The following is a 15,929-nucleotide window of genomic DNA, read 5'->3' as shown; positions in this document are numbered from 1 at the left end:
TAGACAATGAAAAAAGCAGAGCACAGAGGAAAGGGAAAAAGGAAAGAAATAAGTTAAAATATTCAGTTATTCATTCCTCTATTTTCAATAATTTGCACCATATTCCTTTTTATCTAAATGGGAATTGTTTTTGTCACCTGAAAACAATGTTCTTTGTTAGCAAAAGCCTAGCCCGTCTTTTCATCAAATGTGGGTTTCTCTTTTCTGTTTTGGGCTGCATTCTGTGGCTCATCAGATACTTCAAACTTATCACCATCCACCACTCTAACTTCATCACCCTTTATTTTCATCATTCTTAATTCATACACTCTATACAAACTCATTCAGGAAAGGAATTAGGTTTCACATGTCAAACTTGTAAATTATAAACATCAATTTCTGAAATTCCCATCCAAAACAAGGAATAAAACATTACTATTGTTAGATACATTTTGACAATTTGGTTTTTGACTAATTTAATTTTAAACTTCCAAAAAAGTTTAATCTACATAAGCTAATGCCTTTTATTTCATCATTACTATTCATTATTCATTTGATTATAGAATTATTTGAAAAGGAAAATAATTAGTAATTTATGCAAAAAAGAAACGATTGGAGCAAATTGGGAAAGTAAGGAAAGAAAGTTTCTTTTAGAGTATAAGTTTAGAGCACAAGAGACATTGGGTAGAAAATATATAGTTTTCTTGAATTTTTCACCTTTAAAACTAAATTGTCTAGTTTTTTTTTAGCTCCAAACAACTACATCCAAAACATATAGCATTAAAGATATTTTTATTTTAAGTAGTATTGTCAAAAATACATCATCCGGTCTAATATAATAATAATTTTTTTTCTAATTCAAATCTAAATAAATTTTAGTATAAAATGATGTTAAAATCTAGAGACAATTCAAACTAAAAAAAATACAATACAATTCAAATACAATCCAAAATCAAGCACCGAAAAACAAAATAAATAAGTATCTAACATTAATAATTTTTGTAACACTTATCATCTATAAGATTGGAGTTTTGAATGGATAAATCCATGATATTTTGAAGTATCTTCTTCTTTATTTCATCTACAATACAATAAAAAAGAGTGTTAACTAAGGATATTGAAAACACAATGTAATAATAAAATGGGTTGGTGAGCCGAGTTGACTTACCAAAGATTCAATCCAAATAAGTCGGATTTTTAATAAATCAAATTCAAAATTGGTTCCTATAAAAAAAATTAACTTTTTTAACTTAACTCGAGCCAAATTCATGATAGGTCAAAATGACTTATGAATTCCAAATTTTTTTACCACATTATTTGAACTTATCCAAAATGCTATATCTTAGGGTCTGATTTTAGAAAAAAAAAAGATTTTGTATTTATTTTGGATAAAATTCAAGTTGAGTTGTTAAAAGAATAATTTATTAAAAAAAAACTAGGTGCAAGAAAAATTTATATTAAAAAATCATTTATAATGTGAGATTTATATTTATTCAAATATTATAAAATCATCTTATTTTAAGTTGACTTAGAATGTTTAACTGTTATTTTTTTTTGTTGTGAAGAATTTCTTTGTGGTGATGATATGGAGATAAAATCATTTGGACACCAACATCTACCTATATTGAAGACATAGACAGTGTTACATACATTGAAAGATTGTCGAATGGTAATAATGTTTTTCCAGTTTAGGAAAACCATTTTTCAAGTGCCATTTATCTTTACTCTTTTTTTCATACTCTTGTTCCCTCTTTTTTATTAGTTGAAAATATTTGTTTTGATATTTGTCAGTATGCTATGAAAAGTGACTGATTAGGATTTAACGTGTTCCCATAATTTATTTAGCTTATAGACTTGTGTTGTTTTATTATTGCCGCATAATGGAATCTGATTGGTGTTCAAAGTGATTTTGAGATATTCTATCTATTACGGATAACTTCAAATTACCACTAGACTTTGATAGATTACCTTTTTATAAGTATTTAAAAGGAAATTATCTTTCTTTCTTTTTTCATATAAGTAAGTTGAGAGTGCTTATCATATTTTTGTAATTTTTTTTCTATAATTATGCGATAATTATTTTTCAACTTTTGTAAATTTTATTATATTTTGAAAGTCAAATCATATACTAAAATTGGTTATTGTTTGTTTTTTTCATGTGTATTTAGAGAAATCGAAACTAAGACTTTAGAAAAGACAAATCACTGCTAAAAAGTCTTATTCGTGACTTGAAGAAGATAATTCAAAATTTTGAATTTGTTTGGAAAGTTGATCATTTCAATGAGAGAAAACCTTAAAATACTTTAATTTTGTCATGTCATTAAACGTCAAATTTACTTGAATAATTAAGCAATTTTGAATATGTTTCACCTTTGCTTGCTCATTTTTTTCCCTCCAAAATTCTTTAAATAGTTAATCTTTCAATCATTGGAATAGGATGTTATAAATTTTGACTTTATGTAGTTTTAGTTTGTTATTTTTTTTGTAGGATCAATATTATAAATCTTTAAATTTCACTCATTTAATTGTTTGTTATAGTCACAATTTGTTTTATCCGTAAAAAGGTATTCTGATGCAATGTTAATAAAGATTCAACGTTTTGGCAATAAATACGTATTAAATGTAACCTATTTCGCTATCTTAAACCTGTATTTATAAATTTCGAATTGAGCTTCGGACTAGTATTGACCTAATTACGACTCAACTTGTAATGATAGTATTTTGACTTAAGTTAATCATCACAATCCTAATTGTTGTAGTGCATGTTGTCCAACCAACCAGTCCATTGGATATTCTTAACTAATTGAGTCATATGGTCCTAGACTGACCAAACAACCATATAATACACTTTTTATTCCACCTATATACTTCATATTTGTATGATTTATCATTTATGATCCTTCAAGTTTCATTGCATAGGAAGAAGTTTCGAAAATTATAGACCTAATGTTGAATAATTAAAGGATTTCATCTTAGATGTAGTATTTGTTGTCTTAGTCATTATTGTATTTATTGTATCACTTGTCTTTCATACAATTCTTGCACTAAAAAAATATGGGGATTAGTGTTTTATATTAACGTTTTCATTGCTAAAAAGCTAAGTTTTGAGATAATTTAATGTACGAATGAAAAATATATGATAGAAATTTTTTATTTTGAATTTTTAATAACTATTAGGTTGATTTTATAAAATTTAATTTCAATAAATTTTTATTTTATTAGCATCCACTTTATATATTTATACTTATAATTATGATAAATTATTTATCTTATTTGTAATAATGTTAAGATTGTATTATTTTATTTATTTTCATTTTCAATTCTCTGTTATGAATGTTTATTAATACTCAACTTGTCTAGTGACTTGATTCATGAAATTTAGTGCCATTACATGTTTGTTTTACTTCAAGCACGAATTTCAAAGTCACATCCAACTTAATTATACTCTCACGAAGCTTTAGCTTTCATGTTCAACAAAACTCAACAAAGCTAAATGGTTTAAGTCTTTTATTTAAGGTTTAATAGCCAATTTAGTCCTCACTTTGGTTGAAAAATCTCAATTTAGTCCATCGTTATAAAAGTGTTTTACATTAGTCCTAACTTTTAAAATAGTGGGTCAGATTGGTCCCTTTCGTTAAATATAAGTTAACGAAATTAATGGATGATGATGTGACACAGCTTAAAGCTGATGTGTTAGATTGGTCCCTCGTTAGCTTTAAGTTGTGTCACATCATCATCCATTAATTTTGTTAACTTATATTTAACAGAAAGGACCAATCTGACCCACTATTTTAAAAGTTAGGACTAATTCAAAACACTTTTATAACGAGAGACTAAATTGAGATTTTTCAACCAAAGTGAGGACTAAATTGGCTATTAAACCTTTATTTAATTGAGATAAGTTTCATTCAACACAGAGATTCCAAGAACAAGGTACTTATAGAAGGATTGATGATGAAACTTTTTAATTTGTTTGGAATACGAAGTTGAGAAATATATTTTTCATGTTTGGATTATCTTTTAAAAGATGACATTATCAAGAAAATGTTTTTGGAAAATATTTTCTAGCCAAGTTTTCTTAAACACATTTATATAAAAATTGTGACGAAAATTTTGCAGAGAAAAAACATCATATTAATTTTATTAAATACTTTTAAATGATAAAAAAGAGTTATGCTTTGTTCTTTTGTAGTGATTTGGGGGAGATGATTTGGGAGAGATGATTTGAATGAATTTCAGGATAATTTTTTTGTTGTTTTTTTGAGTGGATTTGTGGATAATTGAGAGTGGATTTAGAAGTAAAGTTTGTGAGAATTAGTGTAGGATTTGGTTGATGTGACAGAATTAAAAAATTTGTTTAATTGGTAAAAATTAAAGATTACTAAAATGCCCCTAATTATTAAAATAATATAAAATGATTTTTTATTGTAAAAATATTTATAAAGAGTAAAAAATAATTATTAAAATTAATTTTTAAAAAGTAAAAAAATTATAATTTAGTAAAATGAATTTATTTTTAAATGTAATATTTGTTTGTAATATAATTTACTACCAAGTAGTATTGTTACCGTCCGGTCCTCCCCTTTCATAAACCGAACGTCCACCCGGGTCGAGTACCGAGACCGAGCGTCCAAGTTAATGCTGCCCGGCCACACATGGACCGAGTGACCCTCCAAGGTCGGCCTTTCATAAACCAAACGTCCACCCAGGTGGGCAATCAGGACCGAGCGTCCAGTATGACCGGACAGCAGAACCAGATGGTCGCCCACCCAGGTTGACATCCCTGGCCAACCATCCTTCCTAACCGACCCGCGCTTGGTCGACCACACGGTTAAACGCTAATGACTCATTAAAGCCCTTAACGAAGATTAAGGTATGATTGGGCCGTTATCAGGCCCACGGAAGGTAAAAGCCCATTACAATCAGTATAAATAAAGGTTCCAGGTATGAGTTCTGGACAGATTTGCTTACAATGCAATATACACATGCATTACAGACCACTTGGTCACGTTACTGACTTAAGCGTCGGAGTGTCTTTGACAGGTACACGACCGCCCGACTTGGAAAGCGAGGAGGGAGAGGACGAATACTACAACTAGGACTTGAAGACGAGAGCCCGTTCGGCCTTTCCCAGCACGTCCAGCCCTCAGCCAAGAGCACGTGAGAAGGCGTCCGTTCGATCCGTAGCACGCGATATCTTCCGTCCGCCAATCTTTTTCGTTTGTGAGTGTTTTAACAGGGTCCCCCCGGATCCGGTCGAAACAAGTATGATTTTATTTGTTATGGAAATGAGATTGAATATTTTTGAAGAAACAAATAATTAAACAGATAAATTTATTCAATAATAACAAGGAACATACGAAAATAAAAATAAAAATAAATGTATATGATCACATATTAACTCATACTAGACGTCAATGTCATAAAATATTCAATGTATATCATAAATAAAAATTTATGCAAATTTATAAAAGTAATTAAAAGAAAAAAATTATGCAAGTTTTTATAAAATTAAAATAGACTAACAGGAAATATAAAATTCTACATATGCAAATCTTCTATGTTTTTCACCAAAATATCTAAACCACTAAATCATTCATGATTTGGAGGGAATACATCCCAGCTAGTAAGCAAACTTTCCTCCCATTCCATACATGCAAGGCAAACAAACTTTCATTCTTTCGTCAAAGTTTAAATCAACATGGAAATGGAAACACAAAGTTATTACTCCTATCAATCTAAACTCAAAATTCATTTTAATATTACAACAAATTTTCACGCTCACACCAATTAGCCTCACGTTCTTGCTCCCACACTTGGTCACCTTGGGAATTGTGACGGTGAGGACGACTTGCTCGAGCTTGTAGGTGGGACCGTCGCAGGAAGGTGGTTCACTTCCTCTCGCTACGGTGGCCCTCTCCTTCGCCCTCTGGCCGCTCATCTGTAGGATATACTCTTCTCCACTTCCACCTTCAGGTTCTATTTCTTCACCCCTCTGCCATGGTGATGACTCCACGCTCACCTTGCATAAAAGGGACCTCGGGAATCAGAACATGCCATAACGATGAAGGTTGAGCAACAAGCAAATTCCTCCGAGGGAACCGAATACAAGCTGCAACGTCTGCAACAAAAGGCGCTCGTAACGGAATACACATCCTAGGAATCGAATACATCGAATACAACTTTTCTCAAAATGGTGAACCGAATGCGGAGGGATGGGAACCGAATACAACTTCCCTTGTTCTTCTTCACACGACTGTAACTGAATACAGCGTTTTGGAACCGAATATGGTTTCATCTTCTTCGTCTTCTCCAGCTTCGTAGACTAGTGTTATTCATCGACCACTTTCTTCATCATCTTCATATGTCATCAACTTTATCTTCTTCATTTACCACCAACCTTGCAATGTAAAAAATAGCAAAATTAGAAGTAGAATTATATGAATACAAAGGGACAGTCCAGACCTTTTAACTGTCATCCCTCCAAATCCCTACACATATGCGGGTGAGTGAACAGTATCAGGATTACTCTTTTCCCTTTAAATCTGTCTGCGCATTTCCCTTCAAGTGAACGCGTAAAACTTTCATTTCATCGCTCGCATTCGCCTCTGAACAGTAAAATCTGTTCAAGCGAACACTAGTTAAAGATTTTAGTAAAAAATGTTAACAACACATTATTTTATTTTATTTATAAACTTATATATATTGTTAACATGTTTTAATTAAAAAATAATATTTTTTTCTAATAAGAGGAAATAGTTGATTCAATTCACATGTTTTATTCTTAATAATGTCAATTTGAACTCAAATTTCATGCTGTTATGCCTTCTATTGAACTTTCTCCTTTATAGACTCAACAATGACATCAAAGCAAATGATTAGTCTTGATTACATGAATACAATATGATCCTGTATCGAAAGTCTTTTTGACAATTATTCCAGGTAAGCATATCTCATTAAGACGAACGACAGATTCTCCTAATGTGAAAATGACTCACCTTAAGGGGAAGATTGTTGGGAACTCAAGTGTTAATCTAAGTCTCACATTAGATAGAAATGAGAAAATAAAACACCATATAAAAACGAAAACCCATAAACTCACTCTCTTAAGGTTTTAGTACAAACAATTTAAAAAACTCCATGTTCATTTTCTTTTTTTTATCTTCATTAGACTAAGGTTCTACATAGTTTTGTACGAAACCTTTACATTATAATTATTGATTTAGACGTGATATCGCGATATTTTAGATGAAACATTATTGTGTTTTGTATGTCATTATTAATAAAACATAAAAATTTATTTAAATCATTTAATAGCAAATTTGAAATGTAGCATTATACCATATGTTTTAAATGTTATATATGTGGAACTGAGTTTGAGATGTTTAAGACATGCAATCAAGCTACTAATGTGCAATAGTCAACAAACAAATGACAAACATCCAATAATAAATAGGTTGACAAGTTCTTAGACACAAGCTAATTAGGTTTGACAAAAGTAGGTGATTCCTACCTTTTATTCTTTTAAATAAATAAAATACAAGTGCAAGGTAAAATATATTTTGTAATATGTCAAAATATTAGTTCAATTATTTTTTAAATTCAAGTTGTAGAATTAAGCTTGTCAATGTGAAATTAGTTAGTTTCATTTGATCATGTGTATATGTGTATGATAATAAATTTTGGTATTTCAATATGTATATGTATATATATATATATATATATATATGTGTGTGTGTGTGTGTGTGTGTGTGTGTGTGTGTGTGTGTGTGTGTGTGTGTGTGTGTGTGTGTGTGTGTGTGTGTGTGTGTGTGTGTGTGTGTGTGTGTGTTTCATGTGACACTAGTACACTCAAAGGAATTGACATCGGTTACATTTGACCATAGGCACCGGTTTTCCAACCGGTGCATATCTTGACGAGGTAAAAGGTCTTTTCCTTATGCCTCGGTTCACAACCGAGTTAGTATCTCGTCCTCTACTACCTCTGTTGGGACTTGAACCGAGGCAGTAGAATGGTTTTTACTTTTTTGTTTTGTTTTTCTGGCCAGACTTTATTCAGCTTATTGTCTCTTAGTAGGCAAATTCTTCCAACCCGCTGACTTGAAGTACATCTAATTGAAGTGATGAAAATCTTCACTCCAAGAACTCCAACTTCATTAGTTTTATCAACATCATTATCATCTTTCTGCACCTTGAATGCTGAGGAAAACAATCTATATAAATCAATGCCAACTTGACAAGCCATGATGCTGCAACTCCAAGCATGTGTCCTGTACAAAACAAAAAGAAAGTCATATTACACAGACTTCAGTTTCTCTGCAACCAAAACATCGTTGGCTTACTGCAACCAAAACCAAAAACAGACTTACTGTACAAAGCATCGTTGGCTTACTGCAACCAAAACCAGAAACAGACTTCAGTTTCTCTGCAAACCAAAACGCAAAAGAGAAAGCTCTACCACGCCACCGTCTCCTCGCCACCGATTAAGGGTGTGTGTTCAACTGGCCCAATTTCTTCTCGTCACTGCCAATCCAGCCCAAACTCAAAACGAAATTCCCCTAACTCAAAACCCTAACTTTCTCAATCCCAAAAAAACTCCAAAACGCGTTTCAATCCTTGCGCCATCGCCGTGTCCCGTCGCGCCTCCGCCGCGCCTCCGCCTCACTTTCGCCGTGCTTCCGTCGCCTCCGCCACTTAGACGCCTACTGGCCACGATTTCACATCCTCCTTCCTGCAACCAAAATACAACCAGAAAGAGAAGAGAGAAGAAGAAGAACGACCAATCGCACCACCACGAGCTCCGTTACGAGCCACCACAAACGCCGCCTGTCGCGCCATCTCCACACCGTCGCCGTCAGGTCGTTGCCTCCGCTCAAGACACATATCATCCTTGCTCCAACGTTGGGTCGTCTGCGGTGAAGAGATCACGAGGCAGAGGGAGGCACAGATGAAAGAAATCGCGAGGCAGAGGAGGCACAGGCGAGAGAAATGGGGAGGCAGAGGAGGCGCAAACGAGAGAAATCGCGAGAGTGCGATATTGGAAGAAGAATAGTCACTATTTTGACCTAAGGGCTACGGCCTCGGTTATAAGCAAACCGGTGCCTAAACCAATTAACTGCCTCGGTTACGAAGCAAACCGGTGCATATATCATTTTAAAAAAATTAAAATTTATATTATATGTCTCGGGTTACAGACAACCGGGGCATATAACTACTAAATATTTACATAAATGCCACCGCGCTGTTATACGCTTCAGTTTCAGTAAAACCGAGATGTATATAGTGCGTTAAAAAAGCTTTTTTTACTAGTGTGATGAATATTAATAAACACCAACATATGAAATGATAGAAATATCTTATATATGTAAAGTTTGATAAGGAGGAAATTCATGATTGTTTAGTATCTTTTTTTACCAACTTTTATCTAATTCACGTAACTTATGGGTTTAAGAGGCACACTAGTAGATAAAATCAATCAAAGATTTTACCACACAAGTTTGATTGTGCCTATACGGTGATTATATCCATATGGGCACATGCAACACACTTATAGAGAACACATATAAAATGTTCAACTATAGGGTCATGATTACATCTATGTGAGTATGAAATATGTTCATATAAAATTTTGTTAATATAGGATCATGACTACATCTATAAGAGAGTTGGTCATGCAGTCAATTAGAAAATTGTAGCATAGATTAAAACAAAAAGTTGTGTTTATGTCAACATGGGTGTGGGAGATATGCTTATGCAAAAGAATGTGCTAGAAGAAGGTTATGGTCTTGTCTACATGAACATGAAAACACAAAGAAAATTGCACAAAATGATTCAACCATGGAGTTGCGGATGTGTCTACACCAAATATTTGATCACAAGATTGTGGCTACATTCACATGGATTTGGGAAACCATATAAAAAATTGCATAAGGTTTGACAAAAAAGATGTAATTGTCCACAAAAATCTAAGAGACGCGGTTAAAGTGAAATTGTACTAGTGTTTCAAGCAGAAGGATATGGTTACATTCATATTGGTGTAAGAAATGTTCTCCTGTAAAAAATCATAAAAAATGTTTGACCACAAAGTTGTAGCTTCAACCATATGATTGTGAGATGTACATTTATAAAAAATTTCACCAAAAATTTAGTCTCATGATTGTGATTACATCTAAATAAGTGAGATATATTACATTCTTGAATAGAAAATGTACTAGAGGTTCAACCATAGGATAGTGGTTGCATCTACATCAGTGTGGAAGATTTATTCATATGAAAAATTCTGCAAAAGGTTTAATCATACTATTTTATGCACCTATAAAAAATTAAATTAGAAGTTTGACCATATGGTTGTGGCTAAGCTCATTACAGTGTGGAAAATGCACCTATTGAAAAATTGTATCAAAGGTTCAACCATAAGATTATGACTACATCCACATCAATATGTGAGACACACTTATATAAAAAATTATACCACAAGTTGAACCATAGGGTTATGGAGTCCTTATGGTTGTGATATGCATGTTATTACAAAATATTATAACAAATATTAGACCATAAAATTGTGACCACTTTCATATGAGTGTGAGAGATGCATGCATATATAGAAAATTGAACCGAAGACTCAACCAAAATGATGTACTTGCGTCCATCATAATGTGGGAGACACTGATAAAAAATTGTACCACATGTTAGATCACATAGTTATAGTTGTATCTATATGAGCGTGAAAGATATACTCATATGTAATGTTACATAAGAAATTTGAACATAGAAGTGTGACTATGTCCACATGTTTATGAGAGTCATGCTCACTTAGAAAATTGCACAAAAATTCATCCACAAAGGCGTATGAAGCACACTTATAAACAAATGTTCATCCATAGAGTTATGGTTGAGTCCATAAGGGTGTGAAAAACATAATTATGTAAAAACTTGCATCAAAAGTTTAATTAAGACTTTGACAATGTCACAATTGGTAAGTGCCCTAATGTAAAAATTGTTCTTTTACATAAAAGTTGAATATTTATATGGATAAGTGATTTAAAAGAGAATAAAGACTCTATTATTCATATGATTGAAAAATATTATAATAAGATTAGCAGTTTTTACCAAATTGTTTTTATAGATTATATTGCATTTTTAATTATGAAAAAAAAAGGAGTTTTGAATAAAGTAAAAAAAAAATTCATGACAAAAGAAATTCTTTAACTTTGTCAAGTAAAGAATAGTAATAATATAATCAGCCATAACGAGTATAAAAATGTTATTATATAAATTTTAATAGAATCATCATTAATATGATAAAAGATAAATAATAACCTTTATGAATAATGATTTTTTTATGATTCATACTATATGAAAGATAAAACAAAAAAATATATTAATATATGATAACTATTAAATTGTTTAATTAATTTATTTCGAGATTATTGATAAAACTATCTATATATTGATAAAAAAAATTAATATATGATACGAACAGATATTCCTATAGCATTATTTCTACATGAATAAAAAGAATTTTAATACTTTCAATATGAAAAAAAGTTCACTACAAGATTATTTTCTCATCTTTCTCTTCAATATTTTTCGTTTCTGCCTTGATCTCCTTGTCCTGACAACAATCTTTGAATTTTGTGCTAAAACTCCATTCACTGCCATAAGATAGTTGTTACAATCATGGTCTCTTAAAACTGTGCCATCTGAGCCATAAGCTTTTGGATTGCTTAGTGTTTCAATGGGGTGTGGTTGATTGAGGAATGTTCTTAGAACAATTGGAGAGTATCCACATCTGCTACTGTCAAGAACATAGAAACCACTTCCTGATGGCAGTAGGGGATGTGAAGGAGATGTTTTCTCATCCGGTTGGAGAATCAACATTTTACCCAATGGTGAGTACAATACCTTCTGCAAAACAAAAATAATTAATATTCATAATGTGAAAGATATTTTATACTGTCATCTAGTAATATCATGTATTATAAGTGTGTTAAGTTTTACACTGATCATCTTAAAAGTTAGTATGGTAGACTTTAAATTTAGGACAATGATACTTTCTCAACATTTTTTTGACAATATTTTAACACTGTCTACGTGTCATTTGTGATTGGTCCAAAATTATTCCACAATCAATAATAATAATCATAAACACCAATATAGACTAATCACAGAATGACACGTAGACAGTGTTAAAATGTTGTCAAAAAAATATTGTCAAAGTATCATTATCCTTAAATTTAACCCAATCTTACAAAAATATATTGGAATACGAGTTATGAAAAAGCTTACACAATAATGATGCTTACCTTTTCTATGAGACAAGGATGTGAATCAAATGAGCCTTTTAAGCGCTTAAGGACAGTTATAACATGGCTAGGGAAACTGCATGAGAAGATCCTAGGAACAATATCTCTGTGCATCATTACACAGTGAATGAAGCTATCATCCAGGCCAAGGTCATTGAGTAATTTTTGGCCTCCACATAACACAAATGGAGAACCAAAAGTCACTACTTGAAGAAGAGTTGAGGAACTGACAACCTTCCTAGTCAATAGCATCAAAGACACCAAAACTGAGAGACTGCCTCCTAGGGAATGTCCAGCCAATTGAATCCTTGCACTATCTCCATGTCTCTGCAAATGATCCATTATTTCTGGCATGAATTGCTCATATATTCCCTTGGCAGCTTCATATATTCCACTGTGAACAAGAACATCCGTGTCCTGTAAAAGAATAGATATGAAGGACTTTGGTAATTTTCTTACTAAATATATATATATATATCAACATTTGAAGCTTGAATAGATCACGCCTTAACTTAAGAATGAATCTTACCTCAAATGTGGTAGGCTCAAATGAGAGGTTTGCTTGCCAAGATGCCACAGAATATGATCCCTGCAACCATAAAACTAATTGCATGGCAAAACTTAGATGTTCTAGGACTCAGTAATCACCTAAAAGTGAATGTCACATTATGCAGTTAGACGACACTTCATGTTAGAGGTTTTAAAGAACTTACATATCCTAACAGCTCAAGTTTTTTATATTTTAGCAAGGTTTTAAAGAAGGGTCTGTTTGTGACTGTAATCCTAACTGCAATCTCAAGGTTTTGGGTCTCTGCAACCTTTATCACACTTGTATCAGTCACATTTCATAGCTATTTCCTACAATATAAAACAATGTGACTAAATCACAACCTCTAGTACAATTTAAAACCCTGATCATTGGTTCAACTCACAGTAGAAAGGCCAATATTACATAGAGGTGTGACATAAAGCCATTCATATTTCTTCTTCTATGAGGTAAGTTTTAAGATGGTTGGTTTGTGAGATTGTGTGAAGCAGTTTTACCTGAATGGCAAAGCATCGAGTGTGCGTGTTGGGATCATCACAAACAAACCATTCACAAGACGAAGAACGAAGTAACTGAAGGTCCATTGCTGATCCTGCTGCAGCCACCACAGTCGTTGTTAATTCTGAAACATTAACTCCAGACTTGGACTTGTCCACCTGTGGAGTTTCATCAGCCTCCTCTTGAGGTGAGTCTTCTCTTCCATTGAAGTCTTCATCACCACTATGTTGCTTTGACTTAGAAGCAAGAGACAATAGGTCCTTGGCACGTGATTGGACATAAGAGGCAGCTGAAGCAGTAATATCATATGCAAGCTTCATTTGATGCTTCTGTTCATTATCATCACCCTTCTCTGAGCCATTTTGAGAGGCTTCTGAGGCATCCATAGGCACACAAATAGAATCCTGATCAAGTTTTGCTTTAATCTCTGTCACATCTCCTTTCTTTTTCTTTTTCTTTTTCAAAGATGATGTAACGAATTGAAGACCATAGTATCTCCCCAAGTCCTTAGCCTAGAAATCAACACATAGGGGTTACTTTTGTGTATCACTTTTTAGATCATACAGAAAAAGAGAGGAATACAAATCCAAAATCTCATTACTAAGGTTCTGTCTTCTTCCCTCTCTAACATTTTGATTTTAAACACTGATATACAAAACAATACCACACTCAGAAATTAGTTTCAAAATCAATTAAGCTTTGAACATAGTTTCCAAACAAAGTCTTTTAAAAACCGAAAAAACAGTGACAACTGGGTGTGTTTTCTCATGTTCATCGTTAGTTTTTATCCTATTCAATGCTCCAACTACTTAGGCAACTTATTTAGCTGGACTTTGAAAACTAAAACCAGTATTTGAAACTAGAAATCAAATAGATAAGCACAGCTTAAAATCTACATCTATCGACAATGAGTTGATTAAGTTCTCAACAATTCTCTGCATACCTTGATTTGTGGTATGATATAAGCCATGTGGCACAGGAAAGCCAGCTTCGAGAATAGTTTGGTATCAGACCAAGGAACTGGGACCAGAAATTTTGAGAAAGAGTCTCGATCAAATGTCACTTCTTGTCCATCTTCCTCTTTTCCATTTCCTTCTTCATAACCTGCCACACAAACACTATCCTCTGCATCACAATCACACTCATTATCGTGTTTAGATACTACATCTGAATCCATGCTCTCTTTAGGCCGTTTGCCTCTCCAATAAGTCTTAATTCCCCTTAATTTTTCTACCCAGTTGGCTCTATTTATCGTCTCTTCTTCGCTGCTTTCCACCGTGTTTTCCTTAAAATTGATACCCTTCTGCCCCATCTTCATTTCCCTCTTCTTTTCTGGGTCAAAGAAGAAGGAGCGAAGTTGATTTGGAAGAATGGACACTGAAAGTTGAAGTGGAAAAACTACTATGGAGTGCATGCTTTTATGCTTTGGTTGCATTGATGTTGCTCTGAAGTTGTTAGAGGAGCAACATAGAAGATTGCTAGAGTGAGACCTCGTGATTGGTGAATGGTTGCATAAGCCTTTGTTGGAGAAGAGTGAGTGGAGAAACACTTTATTCTCTGTTGTTATGTCCATTGTTGCAGAGGAAGATATAGAGGTTGGAATAGAAACTGCAGAATAAGACATGGTTTGTAATAACTTCTATGTAGACCAGGCAAGATCCTTCACTGCACTTGTATCTGTAACAGATACATCATCGTCATCATCGCTGTAAGCTTTGATGTTTTCTAAGCTTGGTTTTTGAGATTATAGTTTCATAGGGTGATATCGATTTTACAAGAAAACCGTATTAGAGTTGTTTCTTGTTTCCATTTTTTCCACGAGAACGTAGTTGAAGATGTTACGAAGATTTCGTAGCTAAATTAGTATACCTGTTAAAGCAAGCAACTGCTACATGGTATAGACAAAAAAACACTCTTTGTTGCTTTTGGGTGTGTCAATGCCAAAGCCTACGACATGGTTACGTTGGGGACCACGATTGGAGAAAAACAACACCATTAAAACCGTTGCGTGGGGGTATTAACTAACTTTGATCTAGTGACTACAGAGCATGACATCTTGACTTACACACTCTTTCAAAATTCTATATAACATGTTTCGTATTCTATTACACTTTTTATTATTAATAAGTTGTGTCAATTTATATATATTATAAAGTTTTATTTCTAAACGTAAAACTTTAAGAAATAAATTTCTAATTTAATCTTATAAAACCTATTCATAAGATAACGCTTATATCTCAGTTATATATTTTAAATTAATCATATCTTTAATCGAGGTTATACTTTCAATATAAGTTTGGTTAGAAAAAGTTTTAAAATTAATATTTTTAAGTTATTTCTTTACAGTAACATTTTTCTTTCAATAACTAAAATATTTCTAAAAAATATTTACCTATCTTCAAAAAATCTATATGAATATTATTTATTTCCATTTTTTTTATTCATAGGATGCAGGATTAATCTTTTATTTCCAGAAACATTAAAAAAATGTTTTCATAAAAGAAAAACTTCTAAAAATGTGGCGTAATATAAATATAGGGGTGCAGTTAGAAATACCCATATGATTTGATAGATTTTTTCAGTCAATCTTATAACCTCAA

The 15,929-nt window shown here is 32.6% G+C and overlaps 1 protein-coding gene across 1 annotated transcript; it reads right to left on the bottom strand.

Moving 5' to 3' along the window:
* Positions 1-11,335: 11,335 nt before the first annotated feature.
* LOC124824665 (phospholipase A1 PLIP1, chloroplastic-like) lies at positions 11,336-15,191 on the bottom strand. The gene is made up of 5 exons (XM_047297124.2): positions 14,273-15,191; positions 13,329-13,841; positions 12,814-12,873; positions 12,285-12,701; positions 11,336-11,886 (listed from the first exon to the last, which is right to left on the bottom strand). Exons 1-5 carry the CDS (start codon positions 14,951-14,953, stop codon positions 11,539-11,541), a joined length of 2,019 nt encoding a protein of 672 aa, XP_047153080.2. The 5' UTR covers positions 14,954-15,191; the 3' UTR covers positions 11,336-11,538.
* Between the last annotated feature and the right edge of the window lie 738 nt (positions 15,192-15,929).

The sequence above is a fragment of the Vigna umbellata genome, chromosome 11 (genome assembly GCF_029865625.1).
Source record: "Vigna umbellata cultivar VRB3 chromosome 11, Vumbellata_1.0, whole genome shotgun sequence".
NCBI classification, from domain to species: domain Eukaryota; kingdom Viridiplantae; phylum Streptophyta; class Magnoliopsida; order Fabales; family Fabaceae; genus Vigna; species Vigna umbellata.
This window is presented reverse-complemented; position numbering and strand designations above follow the sequence as displayed.